This window comes from Sinocyclocheilus anshuiensis, unplaced genomic scaffold, assembly GCF_001515605.1.
Source record: "Sinocyclocheilus anshuiensis isolate Anshui unplaced genomic scaffold, SAMN03320099.WGS_v1.1 scaffold246, whole genome shotgun sequence".
NCBI classification, from domain to species: Eukaryota; Metazoa; Chordata; class Actinopteri; order Cypriniformes; family Cyprinidae; genus Sinocyclocheilus; species Sinocyclocheilus anshuiensis.
This window is the reverse complement of record NW_015542356.1, coordinates 250,073-268,841: the sequence shown is the minus strand read 5'-3', so window position 1 is coordinate 268,841 and position 18,769 is coordinate 250,073. Positions and strand designations below refer to the sequence as shown.

Genomic DNA, 18,769 nt, shown 5'->3' with positions numbered 1-18,769 from the left:
GGTGTTTCAGAACAACTTCAAACAGCACTTTTAAAAAGTACTTGGTATCAGATAGCCATGGTACTTTGATATAATCTACTAAAATAGATATAAATGTTATACAGGCTTCTTAAAAATAGATTAGATAGATAGATAGATAGATAGATAGATAGAAAATAAAAGGAACAACAAATATTAATACAATATACATTTTGACCCGCATTTAAATAGTAGATTTTATTACCGTGATTAATGTCCATAGAAAAATAATACTATTTAGTCCTTTGAATCTTTGTCAAAATCGTATTTTGCTTTATGCCAAATTTCTTAATTTATTTTTTATTTTGGGCCGTGTATTCATCTGTTTATTTAGTTAGTAATTAGTCAATTATATTATGTCAAGGTTTCCAAAACTGGGCTTCGTAAAGAATACAAAATAAAAAAAAGTACCTAATTGTAGTCTGAGTACGAGTATTTTAATTCAAATTACAAGTATTTAATTTTTGGAATCTGATTTCTGATTTTGGAATCAACCCTACACCTAAAACCTACCCATCACAGGAAACTTTGTGCATTTTTAGATTTAAAAAAAAACTCATTCTGAATGATGTATAAGCCTTTTGAATCACGGGGACACTGAAAATGTCCTAATAAATCTCCTTCTGGTTGTAATACCCAGGTCATACCCATGTCATTATACAAATTTGTGTCCTCATAAACCAAATAAACATGCACACACACACATTATATATATATATATATATATATATATATATATATATAGGTCCACACACACACACACACACACATAGCCTATCTGTGGGCCTATTTAGCGCCCTCTTTTATAGTTCCTGGTTATAGTTCCTGCACCTGCAAACGTTTCAAAATGCACAACGAAAGAAAGAAAGAAAGAAAGAAAGAAAGAAAGAAAGAAAGAAAGAAAGAAAGACAGAAAGACAGAAAGAAAGAATACATGTAGCCTACCAATTTGTTTTTACTAGGCCTACCTTTGTCGGATTAAAGCCTTAATAAGGGAGATCAAATCCTCGAATCTCGAATTTTGGGCGAAATATGACCCCGAATTTCATGACAGACTTAGATTGACCCAGCTAGTTGTTTTACAGTGTGTCAGTAATGTGTTATTGACAGTATGGTGGCTTTCATTAATGAAGGAAATGGATGAAATCCAGCTATGTCTTGAAATATATCTATCATTTGCCATAATGATATCTAGCAGTAATGCAGCTGCCAAAAATATATCGGAGTATTGTTATGTAGGCTAATATGTGACGTTCACTGAATCCAGGTAAATCACACAGACAGAAAATCAGCGCCCTACATAGTCGACAGTATTTAAGACCCAGTGGAAGCCGCGCTCAGTCCGTTCAGAGAGCGACATGACAACCGCGATCGACTGACGCTACACATACACGCCACCCAACACAGATTACAGGTAATGCGAAACTCTTTCCACAAAGATGTATGTTGTTTGCCTCTCCAGACTGTGTGTCCCGTTTTCTTCTGTCATTTGGTGATGTTGTTTCGCTCCGCTGACAGTGAACTGAAGCGCTGGAGATGCTGAAAGTGACAATGCCCGCCTCTAGAGCAGCTGCTGAATACTGGATCGACGGATCCAAGAAAGAGACGCTGGCGGACTTCTATGAGCTGGAGTCTGAATTGGGACGGTAAGTGGAAGTGCAGCAGTAGCCTATGTGCATAAGCAGCTTTTCAAACGCTTGTTGAAGACGACGTTCACTGCTTGGACCTCCAACAAAATAGCCCGACACCACAATATGTAACAGGGTTGCAGATTTCGCCTAATTTAAGATATAACGCTGTAGTGGCCGAAGGGTATGAGACCAAATGTTGGTTATAGTTATTAATTAACTTATGTTTCCTATAAATAGTAGTTTTATATTAGTAAATAAAAGAGCGTGTTATTAATATTTATTTGGTAACAGGGTTGAGCTTGACCAAGATAGTCAACACTAAAATGTGTGTTAAATGTATGATATTAGTACCCATCTCTAACAGTTGTCACTCCAAAGAATATGGGATTTGTGTTTATTCAGACACCAATTTGTGCCATATTCTTGGAAGTTATTTAATCAACTGAGATGATTTAGTCTACATTTAGCTGTCACAGTGACCATCTACTTTGGAAATGTTAGTTTATAGGTATCGATGGTACAGCTATAATGTTAGTTTATTGACACTTTCCCTTGGATTGAGCTTCCCATATACAGTCAGCAATAAAAAGTTGTGTAAAAATGAACAAGACAAGAATATAACATATTTAAAAGTACTCCCTATTTTCAGAGGGATTTGTGCCTTTGTTGCTTTAAAAAATGAGCTACTGATTTGTTCCATATTTGTGGATTAAGAATGGGATGATTTAGCCAAAAGATTGCTGTCACTTGCTGTCATGGTCAGTTATGTTTTTTAAGCTATTTGATACTTATTTAAATTTGAAATGTTAAAGAAATATTAATTTGCATATATTTTTTATCAAATTGTTTTTGGTAACAGGGTTGATCTGGACCAATGTAGTTAACATTAAAATTGAGTTCAGTTTGGATGTCTCTAATTTTGGACAATGGAACACCAATTTGTATTTTTTAATGAAAAGTGCTATTTTAAAATTGGGAAAACAAAAACTATTTAAATTGAATCTAATTCTGCAGAAATATTTTATGTTATTATATTTTACTACATAGTCTTTTACTCATATACACTATAGGCTTTTGCTATTCTCTATATTTGGTTAGGGATCTGGATATTTAGGATAGCTGGATTTAACACAAATTCTCTTCTTTCTCAAGCAGGGCAATTATGACCAACATCATTATGAATTCCTGTATACGAGTCAGACGTTTGCAGTCTGTTTAAATATTTCTACGAGACTCATGGGAAGTGTTACATCATTAGAAAAAAGTCTCATTAGTCTAAGACAGGTGTCATTAGTCTAAACCTGAGTGGTGTTTACATTGGCACCTAGTCATTTGTCACCAGGCAATAAGTGTAATAGGAAAGGACATCCTCAAAGTACAAAGTGTTACCAGGACACAGAGTCTGAAACATTTGGCAGTATCATTAAATCAGCAGAACTTCATAGTGCACTTTGTTTGGCAAGCAATCTAGGACAAGATGCATAAACCACTTGCTTAAGCCTAGAAACATGAGTTTTTATTTGTATTTCTTTCTCTTTTGTGCAAATAAATGCTTTTAAGATATTAGGCAGATTTTAGGCAAATGTATTTGACTATTATTTATGCATATTTTATAAAAACAGTCTGAAAAGTGTGACTCTTGTTACTTCATATTCATGTAAGTTGATATTTACATGGTATATCCATAATACACATAAAACAATAATATTGCCATGGTGCATGTCCAAAAATCATGGTTAAATCATAGTACTTTTTGTTAATGAGATCTTGGAAACAGGTTTAAATAACAACATATATGACAAGATGCTAGCTGTTCAGACACAATAGTGCTGTAGAGTAGCTATTGTTTTTGTTACTGCTCCAATGCTCTCTCAAAAATAAAGGTTCTTTAATGGCATTGAGGGTTCCATGAAGAACCTTTAACGTCTAACATCACGAAAGGTTCCACTGCTCATAAGGTTCTTTAGAGTACAAAAAAAGTTCTTTAGATTATTCAAATGTTCTTTACACTAAGAAAAAATGGTTCTTTTAAGAACCCAAAATGGTTCTTCTATGGCACTGCTGCAAAACCCTTCTTTTGGAACCTTTATTTTTAAGAGTGTGTGATGATATTAAATGGTATATCATGACTTTCTGGCTTTTTTGGCTTTTTTAAATAACTGACATGCAAGATTTTGTGTTCGTGCTGAACCTAAATTGTCTTAGATAATCAGATTGTGGTGTTTCAGCATCTCCAGACTGGGCACAGCATGGTGCGTAGGAGGGGGAACGTTCATCGATCTGTGACGGGTGGGCCATGAATTGTTGCTGAATGCCCATAAATTGTTTGCCTCTCTAACAATGGCTGCCCCACACAACTATATCAGCCAAGATGAGAGTTACAGTCTGTACTTTCTTGGTGCTCAGAGAGACCTGGGCCAAAGTCTAACACAGATTGGATGCTTATTTAGGGTGCTTACTGTGTTTTCCTGGATAAATTGTATAGTAAAACAATATCTTTCCACTGAATGAAAATACAGCATGTATCCTACAAAAACCTTTTGTTTCATTTCTCATGTTTTTTAGAGAGTAAAAATGACATTTGGTAAAAATGAACAAGGCCTCATTATAAAGCTGTTTGTTAGCTTGTGAAGTTTTATGGCAGATGCTGAACAATCGCAATCAAGGTGTCTAATTTGAGGAACGGAAACCCAGCGCATGAACGAATTAGAGCACAACACCCGCATATGGAGCTGGTACAGCCTGCGGAAGCAAGACCAATCAACTTTGCCATCCGCTCAGCTGAGAGTGATGTGTATCTGCAGGCACTTAAAGATAAATTCAGTTAATGCAATTAATCTTGGAATAAAATAAATCACTTGCATCTGTGCTGACGGGGGTGTAATATATCTGTTGATGTGATTACTTACCGGACAGCGCTGAGGCACAGCATTACAAAATGAACTCAGATTTCTACATTTGCTGGAAAAATGTGAGTGGTTCTTGCCTGTGCAGAAACACTGGCAAGATGCTATTGCGTTGTGGGTGGTTTCCAGGGCAAAACAGCACTGTGGCAGTAACATACTACAGTAATGATATCAGATAATGAACATACCATGATATTTGCATGGTACTCCAATGTTCTGAGAATACCATAGCACTATAGTCCTTTTGGGACCTTTTGTGTATGCCAAGGTGTTGTGTTTTGCAATTTCTGTGTTTGCTAGGGTGTCCTGGATGGTTGTTAGAGGCTTGCAATAAGTGGTTACTTACTGGTCTAAAGAGCCCACTACAAATCTTTATGATATTCTGGTCTCTCTAGGTATGGCCCGGGTTCCTCAGTGCATGTAATTGATAGTAATTTTTGTTTTAAATTTGGTCTGCTAGTTGAAAACAGTAAGTCTGATCTTAAACTATCTTTTTTTTTTTTGGCGTAAATGGTTTTGAGCTTGTGGCAAAGTTTAATATTACGGTTATGAGTTTGTTGAAACTCGTGGCCCTAAGTAACAGTGATGTTGGACTTAAAGGGATAGTTCACCACAAAAATGAAAATTGAAGAGAAAGAAAAATATATTTTGAAGAATCTTTATTAATATATTAATATTTGGAATGAGCTTTTGTAATATTTTCAGTCTTAATTTTGATATGTTTTTGTAATTATGCTAGTTAGTATTTTTGCTTTGTGCTTTATGTATATTATTTTATATTATTTCAGTTTTAATTGTAGTAATTTTACTTCAACTTAAATGTATTTATTTCAGTTAGTTGCCAAGGCAACATTTCTAATTATCATGTAAGTTTCATAAATAATTTTGTTCCTTATCTTTATATTTTATTTTATTTCAGTGTTATTTCAATTAACAAAAAATGACTTTTACTAGTTTTATTTAACACTGCTATCACTAAGCTGATAATTATTTTTGTTACAGCAGGTAACCAATAAATAGCCAAAATTAAAATTCTATTTTATTTTGTAAATTAAATTAAGTAAATTAAAAATAAAATAAAAAATAAAGACAATTATAAAAAATAAACAGACACACAGACACCATTATAATGTGCATTATGAAAAATGGATCTTAATTCTGACATTTGCTAGTGTTTTTAAAAGTGAACTTTCAAATACTATATCTAAATAAATATCTTATCTATATCTATTAGAAATCCAAACAAGCCTGTGAAAATAGATAAACCCTGTTGTTTTCACCGCACTGATTGAGAGCGTTTAAACCAGCTTACCGAAAAGCAGACAGGCACACAAGCATAACCAATGTGATTTATACACCTCTGCTTACCCCCAGGGCATCCAAGATGTAGGTGACTTTTTTCTTCAGTAGAACACAAACAAAGATTTTTAACTCGAACCGTTGCAGTCTATCAGTCTTATAGATGATCGGTCTGTGCAAGAAACTGAACAGTATTTATATAATTTTTTATCTCTGATCCACCGCAATGTCTGAGCGCGTTCACAACATCCGCATGATGCGTGTACATGCTCTGGCATAGTAGACATAGATATATATAAGTAAATGCCTAATTAGTGACTGTTTCTATGGGCCGCGAGAATCTACTTATATATATATGTAGACATAGATATATATAAGTAGATGCCTCATTAGTGACTGTTTCTATGGGCCGCGATACGTTCCAAAATGGCGGACACGTCAACGTATCTGGAGCGGTCGAATAGGGCATCTATACATATCTATGATAGTAGATGCATGTGCGGAAGCGATCTGTCGCGCATATACGTCACTCATTATTTACACAGTGCAGAGAGATTGTGGACGTGTTCACTGGCACTGCGATGATCTAAAGATATTTAAAAGTACTGGTCATCACAACGGAAGACGATTTTGATATATCATCAGACAACGTGGAATTTTTTGCCCAACCTTATTTATTAGACGTCACGCGCCGGATGTTTTGAACGCGCTCAGGACAGTTGGACATTGCAGTGGATCAGAGGTAAAAAAGGATATAAATACTATTCAGTTTCTTGCACAGACCAATCGTTTCGTGTCTTAAGACCTCAATGTATAGTCACGAGCCGCAGGGTTTAATTTGGTTTTGTCTGTGTATGTTTTTTTGACTCTCAAAGCCGTGGAGCCCATAGACTGCCATTATATGACTGACAGACTGCAACGGTTTGAGTTAAAAATCTTCATTTGTGTTCTTTTTTGGGTGAACTATCCCTTTAAGAAAACGTTAAAAATATATAAATTTCTGCGATGGGGTTTATAAATGCCAAGGACCACCAAATATGATGATCCCCTTGCAAAAGACCCCTTTCCTTGAATTTAAATGCAGATTTTATGCATAAAAACTTATTTATACTATATAAGAACAATATTAATAAACAATTTACTTTTTGTTCTAATACTAAAGCCAAAACAGATTATTAAAATATTATGAGGAAAATATGTATTTTGGTATTAAATTAATAATTAAATAAATATATAAAATTAATTCATAATAAAATAATTACATTAAATTAATAATCTTTTTTGTATAGTATTTTCACTATAAATATTGTTCCAAAGCAGCTTAACAGAACATAGGGCCAAACAACCTTTTTGCAAGGTAAAGAAGATGGTGATGAAAAAATCCCTCGAAAGATTAACATGTATATAAACTGTTTATGAACATAAATACTTGGCAAGGAAGTAGTGGTGAACAACAAATTTGATGTGTTTATTTCTTACTGTTAAAAACATGATATAATAAGTTTATATCTATTCAGGAGTACAACGCACTATTTAATAATAAAAATAACCATAAAGTTACTATTTATTAAATTACAGATAAGGTCAAAATAATGCTTTTAAACATGTTATGCTATAACGTTCAGCTTGCCTTATGACACCTGTCACCTGTCAAGACATTTTTTGAGCATACATTTATTGACTAGTACAGTCAGTGTTCACAATGGAAACACAAAGAAAGTGAGGTCAACTAGTTTTCTTTTTGTTTCTCATTTTTAGTTTTGATATTTCAGTGGCTGTGCTGACAGTACACATCCCTACTGGCTACTGTAGCTGGTGTCTCCTCTCGCTGTGTGTTTTGCTCTACAGATGTGACTTTTATCAGATGGCTTGATGGGATGCGTGTACGTGTTTTGTGAGGGTGTTTCAGAGGTTTTGTAGCAGTTATGAGCCTCTTTGTGCCCGCGATGGCTGCTTCCTGCCAACTGACAGAAAAGCACAGTGTCAGATTAGAGGCGAGACGTTTCAGCTCCCCAGTGGACCTTCAGTCAGGACATACTGATCACAATCTCATTGTCAGAGCTGTCACTGTCTCACCACATCAGTCATTCATGTTTGCAAAAGGACAGAGTCTGAGAACAGGGATAGTTTGAATTTCATAAGAAAGAATGTCCTCAAAGATCAACTCGGTTTGAGTTAAAAATCTTCGTTTGTGTTCTACTGAAGAAACAAAGTCACCTACATCTTGGATGCCTTGGGGGTAATCAGATAAACATCAACTTTTCATTTTTGGGTGAACTATCCCTTTAAGTTTTCCAACTAAAATTATTTTTTTTATTATTATTTGAAATAATTGATAATAGTTCTAGTTTTAGTTTAACAACTTTACATTGCAACCCATTGACATTAATTATTTGTATGAGCAAAAAATAAATAAATTAATAAATAATAATAATAATAACAATAATAATATTAAATAAAATAAAATAAATAAATAAACAATAACATGAAAAACAACAACAGCAACAACAATAGTAAAAATACAGAGTACAGAATAAAGAAATGCGATTACACTTTATTTTAAGCTCCAATTCTCGCTATTAACAAACCTTTAACTATGACTTTTGCCTCAATAAACTATTTTGCTGCTTACGAATAGTTAGTAAGGTAGGTATTGGGTAGGATTAGGGATGTAGAATATGGTCATGCAGATTATGTGCTTTATAAGTACTAATAAACAGCCAATATGTTACTGATAGGCATGCTAAAAAGCAACTAGTTAATAGTGAGAATTGGTCGCTATACTAAAGTGTTACCAGAACTTCGTACAGGTTTGGAACAACAAGAGGGTGAGTAAATTATGTTTACTCAGTCAGAATTTGTAATTCTGGCTGAACTATTCCTTTAGTAATATTTGTGCTTCAATCAATCAATCTCTAACATGGATCTGAAACAAATAATGCCATGAATAGAGGTTTAAAGAAGTTCATACATTAGCATTATCAGCTCATAGTTGGCCAGTCATTTTGGAGTGCATGGGCATAGATGCTGGACTCTTGTAAAATGGGGCCAGATGCAAACCGCCCAGGTCCTGAAGAAGGCAGCGCGAGCTGAATAATGAAGCCTACCACACTCCCCAGAGAGCTAGTCTTCCTCCCTCTCAAACTCACTCACTCTCTCTCTCAGTCTCTGCTGTGATTATATAATGCTCAGAAAGTAGAAAACAGAAACAGGAGCAGCTTGTGTAACACACACTTCCAGACTGACTCAGCTGTGCATTAAGTGCACAAGAACGCTACTGTTAAGAATCCATTTGATGGATGCGGTTACAGTGAGAGAGCCACATTTATCCAAAACATTATTTACAGTCATATGCTATCAGCACTACAGTTAGATCAAGATTACATTAATCCACACAATATCTTTACGATTGCAAACCTTTTGCATGGAATTGTTGCAATTGAATGCAATTGAATTCAGTGGAAGAAATTGAAACAGTCTTATTTAAGCAATAACATATGAGAGGTTTTGCTATATTGTGAATATAGTCCTAGCTATGTGGTGTATTTTATCATGACTGCAATGCTTCATTAACCAGTCAGCGTTCAGGACTGGAACTATCCATTTTATAAACAAAATTAGAGGGGTCATCACATGCCTTTTTTATTATTTTTTAAATGTTTTTAAATTCAATATATTTACCATTTAACATGTTTTTTTTAAATATACAATTTAATATATGTTCACTTTTGTTATTATTATCCATGAGATTCACTTATAATGGTAAAACAGTCATATATTTGCAAAACAAGATTCAAAACAAGATTTCTGTCATGACAACTCTCGGAGGGATTGGCATGGTAATGTACATTACAATGTTAATGTATTTGGTCTTGGCGGAACAGATCTGCTGCTGCTGCAGAGCAAATACCGAGACTTGCTACTGCCAATACATCCATAACATGCTGCTGTGAGCATGTAAGAAATACTGCTGCTGCAGGTATAACATATATGAATAACCCCCATAGCATACATGATCACCCAATAGCAGATCTATACAGGTGGAACTGGGGAAGGTGAAGGGTTTCTGTGTGCAAGTGCACTGCAACTGCTACAGCAAGCATTAGCCAAATATCTGAATGTTGAGCAGCGAGCTCATTGGCTACCGATACAGGAGAGAACCAATCAGCTGTGACATGTGACAATGATGTCATTATGTCATATTGAGTTAGATCTATCAGACTGCGTCATCTAGAGTTTCATGCCAGAACTTTGTTTTTGCAAAACACCCTCATTCTGACCCTCTTTTAGAAATGCTTAGATTTGGTCTCCTTTAAGACTTGTCTGTAAACACCAAATGTTATGATTATAAATCATTCTTAAAATAATTTAAAAATACAAACAAACAAAATAAAACAAAAAATTCTGAAATATTTAACCTGCATGTCATGTGACCATTAACCAATATCAAAGAACCATGAACATAAGAATGTGTTGTTCAATGATTTGAAAAATTACTTGTTCAGTAGACAAAAACGTTTGGGGAGGTATGAGAAGTTACAACACATTATTAGTTTTTGGCCTTTGAATTTAAATTCGAAGGACAAGGACACAACTTGTGAAACCAGAACTGTCTTGGGTAAAATGGGACATCTGGTCACCCTACTTCTGAAAATTGTCATAAAGCTTTTTTTTTTCTCTCAGTCATAGCCTGACTTGTTGCCTGGACATGTCAAGAGTTCCATGTGAGAATCATACCATTACATGTTATCACATTTTGCAAATGATCTGAAAATGGCAATCATGTCGGACACATCTACATATAGTGCTGTAGTGTGCAAGTCTGTGGACAGATTTGATAATTAAAGGGATAGTTCACCCAATAATGAAAATGTTGTCCTTAATTACTCACCCTCTTGTCGTTCAAATCCCGTAAGACCTTCGTTCATCTACGGAACACAAATTAAGATATTTTTGATGGAATCTGAGAGCTCTCTGACCCTCCCATAGACAGCAAGGGTCCTTACACGATCAAGGCCCAGAAACATAGCAAGGACATCAGTAAAATAATCCATGTGACATCAGGGGTTCAACCGTAATTTTACAAAGCTACGAGAATACTTTTTGTGCACAAAAGAAAAAAAAACACGACTTTATTCAACAATTCGTCTCCTCCGTGTCACCCTAGCGCCATTTTGGAGAGTATCCACTGAACGCAAACAGCGTATGCTGTTTTGTGTCAGCTGCGTCATGCGGAAATGTTGTTTTCGTTCAAATCAAAGCGTAAACGACGTAAACAGCGTATCCGTGTGGCACAGCTGACACAAAACAGCATAGGCAATTTACGTTCAGTGGATACTCTCCAAAATGGCACCAGGGTGGAGACGAATTGTTGAATAAAGTCGTTTTTTTTTCTTTTGCGCTCAGAAAGTATTCTCATAGCTTCGTAAAATTACGGGTGAACCCCTGATGTCACATGGATTATTTTACCAATGTCCTTGCTACATTTCTGGACCTTGATCGTGTAAGGACCCTTGCTGTCTATGGGAGGGTCAGAGAGCTGTCAGAATGCATCAAAAATATCTTAATTTGTGTTCTGAAGATGAACGGAGGTCTTACGGGTTTAGAACGACATGAGGGTGAGTAAATAATGACAGCATTTTCATTTTTGGGTGAAAAATCCCTTTAAGGCCCCCTGAGAGTAATCATCATCACCTCATATGTGTTTCGTAATAATCTGCTGTAGCTGCTGGATGTAGTCGTTTTGCCCTCTGTGTATTTATCTCTCATTCACAATGTGATATTATTAATATGATGAATATTGGTTGATTTTGAGCTGTTAATAGTGATTGAGGTTTATAATAGGAAGAGCTCCCATCTGCCATCCTGTTTGCTTTCAAAAGGAGTGCACTACAGTTCATTGTTTCAGCAGGTTATTTCATCTTTTTTTTCCTGGAACAAGATTTGTAAGTTCTGGCTTGGTGAATCTGGCTGATGGATCTCTCTGCGCCTCTGACAGGTCACCCAATGAGAGTTTGTAGACCATCTTAAAACAGAAAGCTCAAATCTAATTTGCAGGCTTTTTTCAATTTACAGAAGTCAAAGTGTACAAGGTTTTATCAATTCACCCAGGAAACAAGTTATGCTTACAAGTTCTCAGGCTGCTACAACTCGTGGGAGGTTCTTGGCTAGAATATGTTGGAATGTGAACCAGACTTCATGCTGATAGTCAAACGTTTTGCTGCAAGTCTCTTGTGACCTTTTTAAAAGAGTGATTATTATGAAAATAATATACTTTAAAATAATATTTAAATGTGAACTGAAATAAATGTTTCGGACACTTAATAGCATTTTAACTGCAATTAAATGAAAATTTATTATTATAATTTAAATTTATATCATATGCAGTTTAGAGTGAGTTTAGACTGAAATTTAGAGTGCCACTTTTTGAGCCACTTAGGACTTATATACATCTTTACATGTGATTTTATAATTACTTCTCTTTTCTTTAAAATATTATTCTCTTTTCTTAAAAAAAATATACATGTAAGATTATGCACATTCAGAACAATTAAGCACACTTCAGTTCTGCTATTTTTCAATGCTATCGTCAGTTGTCAGCTGTTTAGGTTCCTTTAGGTTTTGTGCTAGTAGTGACTGCCACAAAATACCTTATTTTTTTTTGTAATTTAGTTGTAAACTGCATTTTCCAAATTAGCTATTGCTCCTGGGCAACTCTGTTACAAAACAGCCTAATCACCTTAAAATTAAATGCCTCTAATCTCATGCAAGTGGTTAATCAAACAATGCTAAATAGTCCAGTTGGGAGGTAATGAGATGGAAATCCCTCTATCATCTCATTTCAAGGAGTGAATGCTACAATAGAAGGAGGTTGACTTCATTAATAAAGAGAGTGACTTATCAGTGGAGGATTTATTAAGATCTCAACTAATCATTTATCCTGTGAAAAAGATTTTTGCATGAAATTGAAGATAAAGGACTTAAAAATAAATAAAGTGAGATAAAATAAGTAAATAAAAAATATAAAAAAAATAACCCTGGGTCACCGTAATCCTGGATTATCTTGTTCCATCGATACTGTGTCATTGACAAAATGAAACCAAATTGACCCTATTTAACTTTTTAAACACGTTCCTGGTATTATTTAGCATATTCTACCAAAAAAAAAAAGTTCTTTATTAATTTTTCATTAAATGTTATTTTAAAGGGGACATAACACACACAGTTTGTTGTTTGTCATGTCAATCTTGAGTACCTATAGAGTAGTATTGCATCCTTCATATTTTTGAAGAGTCTTTAGTTTTATCAGATTTATAAAAGACAGATACAGCTGTACCGCTTCTTGCCGAAAACAGTCAAGCTCCTGGAGGCGTGCCATAGGAGGAGCTAAAGAGTCACAAGCAAGCTCAGCTTTTGCGTAACGATTGTCTGCAAGCTGTGGCATTGATATAAATAATACAGGAACAAAAACTTTCAAACTTTACTGACAAATTTAATTTGTTTAGAAAACATTCGTCACCGAAATGCCGGGAACAAACAAACACACTTGCACAACTCCGTTGCTGCCCCAGTGAAACAAACTGCATCCACTATTCTCTTAACGCTGGGTTCTTTGGGAAGCTGAACAAGGTTACCTTTCCCTTACAACCAAAAACACACTTCTTTGGTGACTGTTGATTTCGAACTCTAAAAACAAAATGAAATTCTTCTCGAGTAAGTCCTGTTCAGTGCTGCCGAAGACTTCCGAAACCCGAATGAAGCGTGTTGATGGGTGTGCTTTCGCTCTCACTCTGGTTGATGTGTGTGTGTCTTCCGGGAGAAGTGCCCATACAAGGAAGTCCGCCCTTTGTAACGTCATACAGGGCCATACTCGAAAAAAAATTCAGAAACTTATACGAACCCTGAAGGAGTGCATTTGGGTCAGATATACTCTGTTTGTCACTGTGTGGTGCATGAGGGAACGCACGAAGACGAAGAAGATCACGATATACAGTCTTTAATACTCCACAGAAGGGTAATCCACAGCAGGGAAACAGCAAGCACACACACACCAGGGTAATACAGACGTATCCATAGATGAAACCGGACAACCAAACACTGAACAGAATGCAACTTATATGGGGAACGTAAATGAGGATAATTGACAAGAAACACCTGAACATAATGACACAATCAAGGGGAGACAGAACCTAGGTCAAAGAACATGAGGGATGAAATGAAAACAACCACAAAAGTCCATAAGGTGTTACATTTCGCCCCCCTCCCGGAAGGCGCAACCCTGCGCCGTAGAAAAGGAAGGAGACGGAGGGATGGCAAAAGATTGGTACAAACAGGCAGGAAGAGGTTCAGGAGGTGGCCGGATGAACGGGAGGAGGATGATAAACAGAATCCAGGGCGGTGATGATGGCGAGAGGAGCCAGGGTGACGACAAGAGGGAACCGGAGCAGGAGGAGGAGCCAGGCGGGACCCAGGCCACAGCCATGATGGCGGCCCACGGTGAAGCCGACGGAGGGAGGAGCCATGGTGGAGGAAGGGCCGACGACTCCAGGGGGCCGACCGACAGAGGTGGAGAAAGTGGAGGAGGAGCCCGAGGCGGAGACGGAGAGCCAATGAGCCAGGGCTACGGGGAGGATCCGGAGGGCCAGGGTGGAGCCGAGGGCTCTGGCGACCGAGGCGGAGATCCGGAGGCCTGCAGTGGAGCCAGAGCGACTGAGGACCAAGGTGGAGCTGGAGGGAGGGAGGAGCCCAACGGAGCCGGTGGGACGGAGCAACAAGGCGCACCCGGAGGAGCGGAGTCCTGAGGCGATGGCGGGTCAATGACCGACCAAGGCGGAGCCGGAGGGACGAGGGAGCCCGGTGGAGCTGGTGGGCCAACGGGCGACGGTGGAGACAAGGGAGCTAGGAGCCGAGGTGGAGCCACTGGGTCGAAGGGCCGAGGCGGAGTCCGAGACTCAGAGGCTGGAGTTCAGCCTCAGCGGTGGTGCAGTGGGCGGGGCTTTCCTCAGCCCCCTAATGCTCCACTGTTACATCCACTGTCGCGTGTGATGTAGCCGGCTCTCGCACCTGGCCAGACAGTAGATCCCCAGCTCAGTCGCTCCTTCTTGCGATGGCTCGTGGGTTGTGATGGGCTTTGGCTGTCCGTCCGCGGTGGGCTCGGGCTGACGCTCCGCGAATACGGGTGATGGTGGGCTGGGCTCTGGGTCCAGAGTGGGGCTGGTTTCGTCGTCCACAATGTCCATGGTGAGCAGCGATCCACAGGACACCAGCACCCACTCAACAAAGGCGGCAAATCTCTCTCGAGGACCGTCCCCGGACAGCTGCACTCGTGTGGAGGTGTTCAGTCCAGCTTGATAAAATGAGCAGAGGCAGCTATCCGGGTAGTGTGTCAGGTTAGCGAGAAACACAAAGTCTTCGGTGTGGTCCTCGAGAGAGCGATCCCCCTGCTCCAGCAGGAGGACGAGGACAGCAGGATCATCCATAAATAAAACAAAAACTGACAAAAACTAAAAAAACAAAATGCGGGGAAACACGGCGCTTTACTTTTTCAGGGTCCGGTCATCTGTCACGGTGTGGTGCATGAGGGAACGCATGAAGACGAAGAAGATCACGGTATACAGTCTTTAATACTCCACAGAAGGGTAATCAACAGCAGGGAAACAGCAAGCACACACACACCAGGGAAATACAGATGTATCCATAGACGAGACCGGACAACCAAACACTGAACAGAATGCAACTTATATGGGGAACGTAAATGAGGATAATTGACAAGAAACATCTGAACATAATGACACAATCAAGGGGAGACAGAACCTAGGTCAAAGAACATGAGGGATGAAATGAAAACAACCACAAAGGTCCTTAAGGTGTTACACTGTTATACGTCCAGCTCATTTTTTTTTAAACGTTGGCCATGTTTAGCATGAGAATCCAACTCTTTAACAGTGTAAATCAGAATGCATGAAATAGCATTAGACCTCATATAGAATGAGGCAACTGTTGTATAATGCAGTTAATTTAAAGTCAAGTATAGTCAACTAGTCACCAAAGGTATTCCTGGGTATCTATATATTTGCATTACGGTTATGTGTGTTGTGTTTTGAATGAGTCTATGAGTAATATTTAGCATCTGGAGAAGTGGACAGTTCATTTCCTGTCATCACCTTGCAAGTCAAGGATCCTCATTAACATAGATCCTTCTTCCATGTTGTTTTATTAACTTTTAATGATTAAATGAACTGAAGCATTATGAGTCCCAATCACAGGCTAAAGATCAGAGGCTTGAAAGTTTTCTATCTCTCCATTGAAAGTCCATTATAGCTCAATTTTGACGTGCCAAAGAGATCATAAAAGAAATCCATATGAGTCAAGCCCTCCCCCCCTCCTCCTCCATTTCCATTAATTTTATGGACGTTTCCTTCAACTCTAAAACAAAACACAATACAATGCATAATTCAAAAATTGTAGTGTAACATTTGTGAAAAATAAATATGGAAAATTCCTTCATATTAACACAGTACATTAGGCTGTATTTTTTACTCAAGTACATTAGTCTAAGTGCTAAGGATCCAGAGAAAGCCTAAACAGGGTTCTCTATGCACAGAGATACTTTGCTAATTGCCAGCTGATGTTGGCAGGTATATGGATACTTTCAAATGTGGTTATATAACCAACTGAAATCAATATTTTTGGGACCTGCATGGGGATTATGTGGAGCAGATTGGAGCCATAAGCTGGTTCCTACACTCTCCTGATGTCTATTCACATGTAGAGTCAGTGGGAGTTTTCGGTCAGCATAGAGAGAGAGGGAGGTGATCTATAGCTGTGTGGATCTGGCTCGGTCTCCTAATGAGTACCCAGATGCTAGTTCTTGGACACTGAGGTGGCCTCTCCGCTTTAATTGCATTAGCCAAGCTGTCCACCCAAATTTCATTTATTTGCACACTGGACACTTTCCAGCTGAGATGCTTGTTTGTAACTGCTGGCTGTTGCTTTCTTCCAACATATTGTACTGGTCCTGTGCCAGTGAAATATCGTATTAAGTGATCTGATTCTGAATCAGATATTAAGAAATTGAAAGCTCACAAAGCTAAACAACAACTTGTTTTAACAAGGGTGTGGTGGGCTCTTGCTAGGGCATCGCTGTGCATTTACTAAAATGTGCTAGGTATGTTTCTGAGTCAAAACTTTTTTGAATCGGCCCGACAATTTATCAGCCTAGGCTAATTGGTAAAACATTGTGCAAAATGGTATTACGCTGCTTCTTGTGTCTTTTGCAACACTTTCAAAGTGTTTTACTGCCACTAGTTTATGGATAGATACGTTTTTGGTTTTTGTAATGTTTGCAAAGAGGCACATTTTTCTAGTTGGCTTCTTTCAAGTTATAGTAGCTATTTGTTAATCCATTGCTACAGAGTTTTTTTATGCAGTTGCTTACTAGCTGATTATTCTCTGATGATATAGTTGTAGCAGTAGTGATGCAACATAGGTTACATGTGTATTATTTAGTATACTAAATATGAAAAATATACTTAATGCTAAGTGTGAGCCATAATAATAGTAATACTTTTCTTAGCAAACATTGCTAAATGTGTGGCAGTAGTTACCATTTGGAAAGTAATGCTCATCTAAATAGCTTGAATGGTTGAATCTTTTGTGTTTTGGTACTGTGTATATTGTAATGTATAGAGGATCAGATCAGTGGTTTGGTGCCTAGGGTCTGTAGGGAAAGAAAACGGATGTAATTAAAGAGGTATGGTTGCCCAGGTGTAACACTGCTCTGTAGGTTTAAGTAGGACTGGCCATGCCACCCACAGCAATACTTAACTACAGTTTGATCCTGTTTAGGATTCACAGATGTCAATTTAGAATTATATAGCATCAAAATAACAAAATGTATTGCACCACAAGGAGTATGATAATATACAGTTGGTTTTCTGATTAGACAACAAGGTTAGCAAGAGATTCCATCACACCAATCTCATGTTAACATGTAAAATATACAACACCTTGTTGCAGTGTTAATTTTAGTCATTTTTTGATAATTCGAGTGTAAATTATTGTTTACTTAAACTACGGGGCTGTTGAATGCTTAAATCTTATTGGTTGACAAAAGTTCTAAGGTGTGCAATTATTTTCAGGGAATCGCACAGCTAAAGTAGTTCCAGGCAGGTCTTGACTGCATTATGTTAATATCATTTCGCCAAACGATTTCAGTTATTTCACAGGTCCTTATAGACTACAACAGTAAAAGAACCAAAACCCAGAAAGACAGTGACCAAGCAAATAAATATAGCAAACAATAGGATAAAAATTACAAATTATTTCCATGTTTTTGCCACAAAGTTATGTTTTATTATGTACAGAAGGCACATACTCTATTTCTCTCACTTTCTCTCCCATACAAATGTACACACATAGTACAGAAACACACACAGACAGAAACACACGCACACTTGTCAGTGATGCTCTGACCATTTAAAATAGCTTAGCAACTTAAAAGCTACTTGACATTTCCCCATAGCGAGGCAATACGGCACTGTTACTGTTACGGGGCGAACGAGACGTGAGACGTGCGGATCCAAATGAAAGGTACCATGGCAGAGACTGTAACGTAGAGAGAGCAAAGACAGACAACACAGACAGAACATTGGGTGTGATAGACAAGGCTGAGAGTTCAGAGGCAGCCTCCTTGGCTGGGTCTAAACAGGACAAAAGTTAATAAATGGCCTCCATAGCCATGACTGGACACGCAGAGAGTTCACAGATGGCCTCTATGGCCGTGACAGGACGGGCAGAGAGTTCACAAACGGCCTCCTTAGCCGTGACAGGACAGGCAGAGAGTTCACAGACAGCCTCCATAGCCATGACAGGGCAGGACGAGGATTCACAGACGGCCTCCTTAGCCGTGACAGG

The 18,769-nt window shown here is 37.9% G+C and overlaps 1 protein-coding gene across 1 annotated transcript in view; it reads left to right on the top strand.

The window, feature by feature from the left end:
* The first annotated feature begins 1,357 nt into the window (after positions 1 to 1,357).
* Positions 1,358 to 18,769, top strand: part of LOC107691717 (calcium/calmodulin-dependent protein kinase type IV-like) — a 45,830-nt gene continuing 28,418 nt past the window's right edge. Inside the window, exons 1-2 of the mRNA XM_016490499.1 lie at positions 1,358 to 1,432; positions 1,537 to 1,664. Coding sequence (XP_016345985.1) covers positions 1,555 to 1,664 — 110 coding nt within the window. The 5' untranslated portion in view covers positions 1,358 to 1,432; positions 1,537 to 1,554. The remainder of the gene's footprint in view (positions 1,433 to 1,536; positions 1,665 to 18,769) is intronic.